Source organism: Micropterus salmoides, unplaced genomic scaffold (assembly GCF_014851395.1).
Source record: "Micropterus salmoides isolate LMB-PRFRI ecotype aquatic unplaced genomic scaffold, ASM1485139v1 Ms_hic_scaffold_1194, whole genome shotgun sequence".
In the NCBI taxonomy this organism is placed as follows: domain Eukaryota; kingdom Metazoa; phylum Chordata; class Actinopteri; order Centrarchiformes; family Centrarchidae; genus Micropterus; species Micropterus salmoides.
In genome coordinates, this window is record NW_024040257.1 from 3,654 (window position 1) to 15,655 (window position 12,002).

Sequence of the window (12,002 nt, forward strand, 5' to 3'; positions counted from 1 at the left end):
CGTTACTACCCTAACCTATGGTCATGAAGGCTGGGTCATGACCGAAAGAAATAAATTGTGGGTACAAGCGGCCGAAATGGGTTTTCTCAGGAGGGTGGCTGATGTCTCCCTTAGAGATGAGGTGAGAAGCTAAGTCATCCATGAGGAACTGCTGCCCCCGAGCCCGAACCCCAGATAAGCGGTTGAGGATGGATGGATGAGACTTTTTGTGTGATATGGTGCCTCAGCTCTTTCCCCCCGAGTAAATGTTATATTTCATGATTTTCAAGAGTTTGTTATGACGTTAGCAGGGGCAGTCTGTATTTTAGGAAAGGTAGGCTCAGGAAATTTTTTTCAGGATAAAGTGTCAGCAGAGGGACAGCAAGTTCTAACACCTTTCATACTGTAGTAATGTCTGAGTTAGGGTTGGGCAATATCTGCAAAATTTCCATCGGACGATGTCTACAATGAAACATCGGGATGGACGATGTCATCGGGTGCGCAGGAGGCAGCAGTCATCTCATGTGTTCTCGCGCAGACTTCACTCGGTAAAACAAAAAAAAGGTAGACTATTAAAGCGAGCACCAGATAAAGCAGTAGGGAACATGTTGATTTCAGTTGTTTGATTGGCTACGTCATTAATAAGCTGATGTGCGGCTCACCTGCTGCCGTGACAACGGATCACAGGAGGAAATATACGGAAAAAAGACGAGTTACATACTACTGATGGTGAAAATGGAGCAGAGGGGGGCGAGAGAGACAGAGACAGGCGGGGCAAGCCAGGGTGTTTTCCTGACATGTGTGAGTGTGTCAGAGTGTGGGAAGAAGAGAATTCAGAGGCAGGTGCAAAGCATAGGCTACTTAAAAACAATGATAAGAATGTTCGTGGGCATTAAAACCTGCTTTCACAGGATGGTATAATGTGAAAATGTGAGATTTTTTTGCTGGGGGGCAGGGGTGCACGATGGCATCTTCTATCGGCCCAACCCTAGTCTGAGTAACATTTCTGTTGAGTTTTTGATATATAATTTTTGACTGTTTTAAGCACCAGATATCTCAAAACAGTATCACATAAAACCTAAATAATGTGCAGAGCTCATCACTTCTTGAGGTAGGTGAGATTTTTCTTTTGTGAATTGACTCCCAATGTCCTGTTTCCTCTCAGGTGATGCCACGGTGACCATTGCCCACAGATGTACACCGAAGGAACAACTGAAGGAGATAACCCGCCTGGCTGACATCATTATTGCAGCTGCAGGTAATTACACCCCAGACACCATCACCATTTTCTCTCATGTATATATAATGTTACAATATTGGATGTTTATATTAAATGTGGATAAAGTTTCAAATAAAGAGGTAAGCGTATGCAAAAGTAATCCCTCAGAGCAGAAAGGTCAGGCTTCATACTGCTCTGAATACTAGGTGTAGTGGCTAAGTCCCCACTTAAAGCCACTGAGGGTTGCATAGACAGGCATCTAATTGAGGCGCTCTCCCAGCCACCATAGCCCACTCCAGTGTGATACGATATAATGTTGTTTGCACTTGCCCTTTTGTTTGAATATTTATTGTTCATCGATGATGGTCTTCAGGTAAATACAATAATCCATACTGCCATCCATTGAATGTTACACATTTTCATACAACACTTGTACGGAGCCGCCATTCGTAGCGTGCCAGAGCGAAGCGGTCAAAAAACTATAAGTGCTCCCCTCCGTCCAGCAACACCTGTCAGCTGTGCAAAGATTCCTACTTAAATTACCTTTGACCCAAAACAGACAGGAGCCACCTACTGGCCCACTAGAGTACCGTACCCAACACAAAAATCCCATAAATGGCTCTTACACATAGACTGTATATAAAAAGCTCTCACACTAGGTTTCCAACATTTTGTTCTACTTTCCTACCTAGCTCACGCCAGCTAGGCAGTGGTGTCCTTATACAGCCATCTGCTCGTGATCTGCTGCAGAGCTGCTCAGTCTGTCTCAGTATTCTGCTCGTAGCACTTTCTCGAGCAGCACTAAAGCTAAGTGTGCTCTGCTCAGCACTACTCTTCAGGTTTTTGGGACTTGAGAAAGTGCTTTTCGGTTGTGAAAGAAAGTGAGTTAGTTTCTTGATAGACAGATGGCTTTACTTGTTGCTAAAGTAACCGCTAACTACTGCTAATGGTAGCTGTTGTTAGCTAGTTAGGTCAGTTAGCTCAGTTAGCCATGCAGCTAGAGGCCCGTCTGTTTGGAAATTCCATAAAATGTGATCCAGTTTCACTAAAATCTGTGAATGAAGTTCTAAATTATGTGTGTTTTTGTACAGTAATCAGTGAGGCTCCGAGCAGATCGGCCAGGCCAATACATCAGCCCCAGAAACACTCTGCTCTGGCGGCGTCCACCGGTTTTCCCAAATAATCAAATTCAGCGCCCCATATCACTGTTTTCCAAGTTAAAACTGTCATTTGCCATCGAGCACACTGCCAAGAGAATGAGGCAATGCATGCTCACTGCACTGGGTGTATCGAGAGAATGACTAATAAATTAATCAACTAGTCATTTTATTGCAATTTGTATTGATCAATAATGTTATCGGTACTTGGTTTGGGGTTTTATATAGTTAATCTGTAATATTGTATTACTGTTAAAATCTGACAAGTACACAACAATTTTGAATAGAGTCGATTAAGTAAATATAAACTATTTTTGAATCAGATTGTTGCCTTTTTGATTTGTTTCAAAAACTAATTTCTTTTATTTTCACGCAAGGTTGCAGTGTCTGTACACTCTCTAACAGGGAGCCCAGCAATGTCCATTAAATTTGTCTGTTGTTTTGTAAGCACAACTACTGTAGAGATATTGATGCACTTGGTCACTGCACAATCAAATGGAAACTTACACACAGTCTAAGTAATAACTTTATCTTTCATCTTTGTATTCACTTTTGAATAACTGGACATTGTTTAACTGGAGAGTTTAAAATGTGTGAGCCAGCATCAGATGCCATTTCGTTATTTTGAACAGAGGGAATTACGTGGCATGATGACGTAACATGCAAGAACAATTGTGAAAGTGCTCACTAGCCCTCACTTGATGTGATCTTGCCTGAAGTTTCGGTATAGTTATCTGTGACTCTGCTGTCACAGCTTTTTTGAAAAACAGTAGTGATCTGTGGCAGCTGGAATGTGAGACAATGCGGGGCAGAAGTATCAGTCCAAAGTCTCCAAAGTAACTTTATATGCCTAAGGCGGTTTATAGTGCCTTTCCCTGATGACTAAACGCAGCTCTCTGTCTAGGGCATCTCATTTTCTTTTCATCCACCGACATTTGGAAATCAATTATACTGTGCTGTATGATTATGTGGACCCCAGCGTACAACTATCAAAAACTGTTTTCATAGGAGGCTGAGGTATCAACTTATTCTCCTATGCTGCCTTTTAAGTCTGAAGCGAAGTGGTAATTGTCATGGTATTCTACTAGTGATTAAAAGGAGATGAAAAGCATCGCTACAGATAGGAAAAGAAAACTCTCCATTCAGCCATTCAGTGGCTGATATGAACTCTATGGAACCAGCAGAAATGTTTATCTCTATTCTGATGTGGGTTGTGGGTTATGTAGTGTCTGCAGATGAACTTTAATGTCTGGTTGTCTGAGTCGAGTCAACATGTTCAGCATGAGCAGCCGAACAGTTTGATTAATTGTAACTTTGGTATTTGCAGCACTAAATCACATTGTCAAGGTCCTGCTTTATTGCCTGGTCTTGAGATGCTGTGTTGAAGAAGGACCCTGTGGCAAAGTCTCATCTCAAAGATCTAAATAATTTCAGATGATCTTTAGCTCGCAAGGTGCACATTAAATTCATTTGTGTTTAATCACGTTACCACAACACTTGGGGCCAGGTAGTTCTCCAGGAATAATGCTCACAATGCACAAACAGAGGGGGAGGGGACATCTTTTCTCGGAACAATTAACAAAGCTTTAAATTAGTATCTTCTGTAACTGTAAACCCCTCCTTGGTTTCTGTGCACAGGTGTTCCTGGCCTGATTACAGCAGACATGGTGAAAGAGGGTGCAGCAGTCATCGACGTAGGCATCAACCGGATACAGGACCCGAAAACTGGAAAACTCAGACTCATCGGTGACGTGGACTTTGAGGGTAAATAATCAAAAAGTTATTAGAAATTCTTCAGAAAGGAACGTTTCTGTGAAACTGTGTTGCGAATAAAGTGAACAAAGCTGCAGCTTTCAGTAAAAAAAGGTTTAAAACATTATGTCCTGTAGTGTAATACCACTTGTACCTCAAGAGGCGATAGTCTGACAGTAAAGCTCGGGCCTACCCCCACACAGTTTCAACTGGGAGATGTTTACGAGCGGCGAGTTCTATTCGTTACACAGGCTCTCTTAGCTCATTTAGTCTAATATATAAACAAAATAAACGCATAAAAATAAAAGAAATGAATTTATTTCTACAAAACTGGTGTATCATGTTAGATTTCCTTAATGTAGCTTTTTGTGTCTGTGAAAATATCCGCTCTCACCACAGTGCTAATAGGATTAACACACTACAAGTTTATTAACACAGACAAATAAATTTCTGAATTCTGAATGTCCTGTAGTTTGCTGTATTTAATGTTGTTCCACAGAAATACAAGTCTAAACAGAGAGATAGATTTATAATTATCTGTCGGTCATAGCTCTAGTTCTTCAAAGTGACTTGACTCCATGTGAATTGTTTGACTTGTTGTAGGAGTGAAGGAGAAAGCAGGTTTCATCACACCTGTTCCTGGAGGCGTGGGTCCGATGACAGTCGCCATGCTGATGAAGAACACTGTGACTGCTGCCAGAAACGCACTGATGCATTAAACACACATAATAAAGCCGGTCACTTTGTTGAATGATATAAATATGCATACACACACACACACACACACACACACACACAAAACGCATCCTTTAATTTAGGTTTATGCACACACACGTTTATTTAAAAAGACTCCATATCTGCTGGGAAACTTACTTGATGATGTACTTTGTTTATATTTTGAATTTGTTCATTTATTTATTTAAGTTATTTATTTCAGAGTTCACTTTTTAAGAATTTAGATTAATATTTTTCTACTGAAGTCATTTTGGTTCATTTTTGAACATCCAGATTCACTGGAAAAGGAATATTAAATAAAAAAACAATGCTGTGCAAATACTACAATGTATTTTTCTGATTTACCGGTGACTCTTTTGGCATTTTGCCTTTATTCAACAGCGGAAACTGTAGTGAGAAGGGTATAACAAGCAACAAAGGTCACATTTTAGTTCTCTTTAATTCCTCAGGGAGACCCCTCCAGTGGACTGTTTGATCACTTAACAAGTCCTTGTTAATGGCTGTTGAGCAAGTTTGACTGTGGTTAGTTAGTATTAGTAGTTTGTTAGTAGTTTAGTAGATCTATTATAGGTTACTTGGAAAATGGGACTTTGATTCATGCTTATTTTATCTCACACAGATTTGCTGTTATTCATCACATATCACTTGAAAAATTCATCAAAGGAGAATGGGAATTCATTTTATGATTTACGTGTAAGCAAGGATTTCCCACAACCTGACAAACCAAAGTTTATTCTTATTAATGACTGATCTATAAAGTATTAGAGTAAATAATGTATTAACCATTATTAAAGCTGGTAATTACAGCTCATAACCCCTTTATATTGGGTGTATTAGAAAGTGGTTCTTGCATAAAATGAGATTTCCAAATAACAACTGGAGGGCAACTCAACTATGTTGGCCAGCATCACTGGAGAAATCCCAGGTTTGGCTGCCATCCAGTAAAAAAATGCTTCACTTTGTCTTTACAGCTTCTGTCAGGTACAGGCCATACTGTATTTGTCACCTTCCTAATTTCTCATATTTTTGCATATTTACTTGAATAAACACAAAATACAGTTTTGGATTTTAATTTTATTTATTGAAAGAAAAAGAGTTATCACCTACGCATATCACCCATGAGAAAAAGTAATTGCCCACATAAACTTAGTAACTGGTTATGCCACCTTTAGCAGGAACAACTGCAACCAAATACTTGGGATAACTGGAGATAAGTCTTTCACATTGCTGTGGAGGAATATTGGCCAACTTTGCAGAACTTATCACAACTGCAATCGCTGTGAAAGGACTCAAAAGCAAGTCTGACAGGCAAAGTTTGGTCCACAGGAAGTCAGTCTAAACAGCAAAAGTATCCAAATCAAAGGGCGAAAGGCAGAGTTGAGGTTCACAGAACAAAAGGTCTTTGACTGTCACTAGGAAATACAAAAGAATGCTGGGACGCTTACTACATGGAGTCGCGACAAACTGGCACAACAAAGGGGGACAGACAAACACAAGAACACTAGTGAAGAGGGGATAACGAGGTGCAGGGGAGATGAATCAGGGTATGGCAGGTAATCAGGACTTTGACTAGGCCACTCCAAAACCTTAATTTTATATATTTTGAACCATTCAGAGGTGCACTTGGATTCTGTGTAAATATGCTTTGTTACTGCATGCAAATGTTTTATTCGCCCATTCACTCGCATAGAATGAAAGTGAACAGGAGGCACATTTTCTTTTCACCAATTAATTTTTTGCGCATTTTTGTGTCATTCTCCAGTCGTGCTTGGGCTTCAGATCATGGACCAATGACCGCACATCATCCCTCAGAACTTTCTGGTAGAGAGCAAAATTCATGACTGCCAATTATGGCAAGTCGTCCTTGTCCTAAAGCAGCAAAGCATCCCCCTGCCACCCCCATATATGACTGTTGGGATGTAAAGGGACCCGGTTATCAATTCAGTGTGGTTTACTGGTTGAATGAGTAACTAAGAGGACAATTTTCACACAGGCCATTTGGTGTTTGATAACTTTTTTTCCTTCAGTAAATCAAATGAAATGAAAATTTTGTGTTTACTCATGTTATCTTTGTCTTAAATTCAGTCTTGATTGAAAAACACAATTAAGTGACAAATATGCAACAATAGAAGAAATCAGGAAGGGGAAAAATACTTTTTCACAGCACTGTATTTCTCTATATTTCTTATCTATGCATCCTCTCTTTACCTGTGTTGTCAAAATCCTTCCTTCTGTAATCACCCCTCTGATGAAATTACAGATTTCACAACACCCATGAAGCAAATTCTTAAAACTGTAAAGAAAGCATTTGAGTGGAACTATCCAACTGTGTGCCAAAGGATTGCGCGAATCCAGAGACTTCCAGGGAAAGAAACCACATTTAAAGAGCCTCTGGGTAATCACATGCCCTCACCAGCATCATCATCAAGCTCTAAGCCTTGCCTCTGCATGCAGAGCGTCGGTGCAAATGCAAACACATTTTTTGGAAGGACACGCTTCTCATTTTTCAAAAAGCCTTGGCTCATTGATCGTCATTTTCAGTGGTTGGGAGCTCCCTATATAAGCTCACCAAAAGCCGGTTGAGGGTCACATCGCATAGGCAGTTGGAGTTGAGCTGAGAACATCAGACATCGCGCTGACAGAAGACAAGATGTTTATACAAAGACAGACATACCTGGAGAAGGGTACGTTTCTAGTTTACTCTTTGATGTCAGATTTTAAAATGAGGTAGTCATTTTGTCCTTGAATACAGCAAATCTATTGACGTGTGTGTTTTGGTGACATACTCCTTTCCATAAACGTATACAAAGGAATGATGCTATACCAAGTTACAGCCAGTGTTTTCTCTGATTTGTGATCACAGTGGTGCCAGGATCACATAATTTGTAACAAGGATAGTGACTAGAAAACAATGTGTTTTGCAGCACAAAACCAAAAAAAATCACAATTTTCACATAACATAATCTAAATTCATATTCTCTGTTCTTCCCAGCCCTCTTCTCAGCACTGTCGATGCTTCTGCTCTTCACCACGGTAGGAAAATCTGCAATGCTGACTGACAACCTCCAGACCACAGCAGCGCCTGCTTTGTCAAACTCATCTCTGAGCACGCAGCTCAACAACAGTAAGTGTCTTCAGAGGAGAGTTTAATATGGAAAGGTGTTTAATCTCTGATTTAGCTGATAGACTAATGTTTATCTTGTGTATACAAGTTAATAATTTGTGTGCACAAGATAAACATTATCCATCTTGTGCAAATGAATGATACCTATACATATATATATGTGTGTGTGTCTATATATGTATATATATGTGTGTATATATATGTATATATATATGTGTGTGTGTTTTTATTAAATTAATCAAATAATCACTTAATTTATTAATTAGTCAGTTATTTAAAGGCACAAATGGGCCCCCATATTTTTATGTTAAAATTGTGTGATTGATGGAGCTTCTCTCTCTCGCTCTCTCTCTCTCTCTGCAGACAGTATGGAGGAACCTATGGTTCTGCGCTCACACAGATCATGTGGAAGTGAACATGTAAACTACTGTGAAAATGGTGGAGAGTGCATGTACCCTCAAGACAATGACCAACCTTTTTGCATGTAAGGAGCACAAGCGCACACACACGTTAAAGCCTTGCCTATAGGTTCCCTGTGTATCCTGAATATGTTTTTCTTATGATCAGTAAAAACACTTCACATGTTGGTTCATGTTCACCTTTGGAATGCTCATATTTCTCTTTCTGGTCTGCAGTTGCAAGTCTTCGTACAGCGGGCATCGCTGCCTGTTCTTCAGTGAACGCTCTCACACTCTGCCCGAGTTAGAGCAACTGATTGGCATCATTTTTGGGGTGGTTATTCTCTTCTTTGTCCTGGCCATCATAATTTACTGCTTCGCCAGTAAGAGGTGAGTATCTACAGGCTTTCACCTTACAATGCTGTACTTGCATGAAGGAGTAGGGCATGAAGGGGCATGGGGAAATGTCGTACTATAGATCTCCGAGGTGGATTAAAATCAAGGGCAATTGGACATGGTTGACTATACTCTAAGACATCCTCGAGCATCTTCAGTCAAGTCCAGTTTCCCCTTTATTTTAACCCACCTTGGAGATCTATAACCTGGATGACTAAGAATCTTCATAGATGTAGTATTATAAATTTAAAGCCTCAAAACTTCCTGACTCTGAACATGTTGTCTTTGTCTCTCAATGACTGATAAGTGAGGCAGTCACATTTAAGTCATGGCATATTGTCTGGGATTTCTTCCTACCATCAAGCAAAATGATGAAGATTCAGTTCTTTGTTGGTTTACAGTTGTTTAAGTTTACTGTTTGATTAAATTATAAAATAAACAAGTTCACATTTTTGTAATTTTACTGTGTGTGAAAAACAATGCTTAAAAATGTCTCGAATGGGTACCAAGAATAAGTGAATAAGTTCTAATTCGGATTCTTCTTCTTTTTATTTTTTTTCAGGTGTAAAAAATCGGTACCGCTGATAAAATCTGCACCATCTGAGTTGTCGGTGTAACCCCCACAACTAACTCTTTGTCATCATCATTGTCACCACTTTCAGTATTATCTCTCAGTGGAAAAAACATAAACCATAATGTTTTATCATACTGTATAAGCCACAGCACAGATTTACAAAGCAATTAAGAGACTAGAAGATTAATCTGCCTTTTGATGTTGAACAAGGTCAGATATTAATCACTTTATTGCCTTTAAAGATTGAGGGAGAACAAATATGACTTTCTATCGTAATATATCATCCATCCATCCATCGTCAACCGCTTATCCTGTACAGGAGGGGCTGGAGCCAATCCCAGCTGACATCAGGCAAAAAGTGGGGTACACCCTGGACAGGTCGCCAGTCCATTGCAGGGCCACACATAGACAGACAACCACACCTAAGGACAATTGAGGGTCACCAATTAACCTAGCCTTTGGAGGAAGCTGGAGCACCTGGAGAGAACCCACGCAGACAACATGGAAACTCCACACAGAAAGAACGGAACCCACGACCTTCTTTCTGTGAGGCGACAGTGCTAACCACTGCACCACCACACCACTGCACCACCACACCACTGCACTGCCCATATTGTAATATATCAATTAATTTATTTAAAGCGTTAATATTTTGTAATAAATGTAATGAATGTTTTCTATTATAAATAAATAATATGTACAAATGGTATAAAAAACAGTCTAAAGAGCCTGTACAGCATCATGTCAAAATAAAAAGGTGTCTTTAAAATACTTAACGAATGAAGAGTTATTACAGACCTGTTCCTATTACATTACATGCCCTAAAGGAATATCACAACCAGACCTATCTGCAGTGGTGGAAAGTAACTCATCCTGCTGTATACTTCTACTCCACTACATTTTTTTTACTGCGCTGCGTTTATTTTTCAGCTATTTTTCCAAACAAAACATACTGTAGGCCTAAATGCATATGCTGATGCGACATACAGTTACTAAAATGAGCTCCCCCATGACCATCTACAATAATAAAATGCTTCTTACATGTTTTGAATCAATAATCTTAACCTTTTATATAATATAATAATCCAACTCTGAGCCATTCTGCTGTATAACAACTACTTCTATATTTGTAGTAAGTATATTTTTGCTGACAATGATTCTGGACTTTAAATTAAGTAAAGGATCTACTGTCCAAGTGGTGGGGACACAGGGGCTCAGATTAGGAGTGTGAAGAAACACTTAGCTCGTGAGACATCACCATACGCGATATAAGGTTCACAAAAAGGAGATATTATCAGGTAGGTATCATCAATGCCGAGATATATGAGCGGGGGTCTGGGGGGACCTACCTGAGGAAATTGTGATCTTTAAATACTTCAATTCCTGCATTCTGGTGAAATGTTTATTTATGTAAAAGGAAACACAAAATTTAGGTAGTATGTGACATTTCAAAATATATAAATATACAATCTAATGCAGTGCAGCTCTCAGGCATTCTGTGTTGCTTTCAGATCTGTTTCTTCTGTAGATAAACTTTTCTCATGTAATATCATCTGGCTGAGGCAACTCATATGTAGGCGTGATTTAGTCTTCCCTTCTCTTTTGTCATGTTCAGAGGTAGAGAATGGAAAACATGGCCAAAAAGAAACAGTTTACTAATTGGTGCATGCACGTTTTTGGGTCATTATTATATAATCAGCAGCTTGTTGTTTTTGTTTTCAGCTTAATTACTTTTTTTTGGACAATGCACATTTGTTTATTCTATATTTTAATTGCATTGCATGTTTTCTTAATGTTCAAATAAACCTTTCTAAATGCGTTTTCATTTTTTATTTTTCTGCAAGCTGTATTTCACAACATTTTTTAAACAAATTATGCTTAAAAAAGTGATGGGAACAAAATCATTTCAAAAAGTGGTGGGGACATATCCCTAGAGTCCCCAGTGTAAATGACACCTATGCTGTCCATCAGTTGTAGTAAAATATGAGTAAAGCCGGACGTCCATCTGGAAATGAAGAGGTCTGTCAGTAGGCTAATAAAAGGATGACGGTGGTAGACGCAGCCCCTCCTTGTCTTTTGGAAAGTGCCTGTAGGGTTTGTCTTTCATTTGGACCTTTGAGGTGTAAGATTATCTAAATTACAGGAGTCTGTCACCACACCCAGACCGCATGATTGAGCCCATTGGTTTCTACGTTGTCTCTGCCAGGAGAGGCATCGCCTGCCCCCTCACCTAATAGTTATTTGAACAAGTCGGAAGCGTCTCCATTCCAGACTGCCACACACCTGCGCACACCGAGCCTGTTGGCCGCGACCTGTCAGCTCTGAAATGGGGAACAGCAAGCTTCTGCGCTGCTCTCACTTATCGGTAAGTTTCTTTCTGTTTGGTTGAAGGAAGTCAGGTCCACTCGTTTGTTTGATACTGTTTTTATTTAATATGTCGATTATTGATGAGAGGGTTCAGGCGTGGATTGAGTGTAAGTCAAGTTATTTTTGTAAACTCAAATACATGAAATGTGCACTAAAGCTAAACGTAGCAGAGAAGACATGGGAATAGGCATTTAATACGCTGTTAGGGAACTAAAAGGTAACAGAGTAGGGTTACGCAATTAGGCCTAGTGAAGTGCAATTTTGAGGCCTTGGTATGCTATGTGGTTTAGTAAGAACACAA

At 39.6% G+C, this 12,002-nt stretch overlaps 2 protein-coding genes across 2 annotated transcripts; both read left to right on the top strand.

Annotated features, from left to right (window-relative positions):
* Positions 1-466: 466 nt before the first annotated feature.
* On the top strand, positions 467-5,166 carry LOC119898533 (bifunctional methylenetetrahydrofolate dehydrogenase/cyclohydrolase, mitochondrial-like). The gene is made up of 4 exons (XM_038712673.1): positions 467-527; positions 1,145-1,237; positions 3,994-4,119; positions 4,711-5,166. The coding sequence occupies exons 1-4, from the start codon at positions 467-469 to the stop codon at positions 4,824-4,826; spliced, it is 396 nt and encodes a 131-aa protein (XP_038568601.1). The 3' UTR covers positions 4,827-5,166.
* A 1,954-nt stretch (positions 5,167-7,120) lies between these two features.
* LOC119898534 (epigen-like) lies at positions 7,121-9,738 on the top strand. The gene is made up of 5 exons (XM_038712674.1): positions 7,121-7,526; positions 7,835-7,966; positions 8,330-8,450; positions 8,602-8,754; positions 9,323-9,738. Exons 1-5 carry the CDS (start codon positions 7,493-7,495, stop codon positions 9,375-9,377), a joined length of 495 nt encoding a protein of 164 aa, XP_038568602.1. The 5' UTR covers positions 7,121-7,492; the 3' UTR covers positions 9,378-9,738.
* Positions 9,739-12,002: the final 2,264 nt, after the last annotated feature.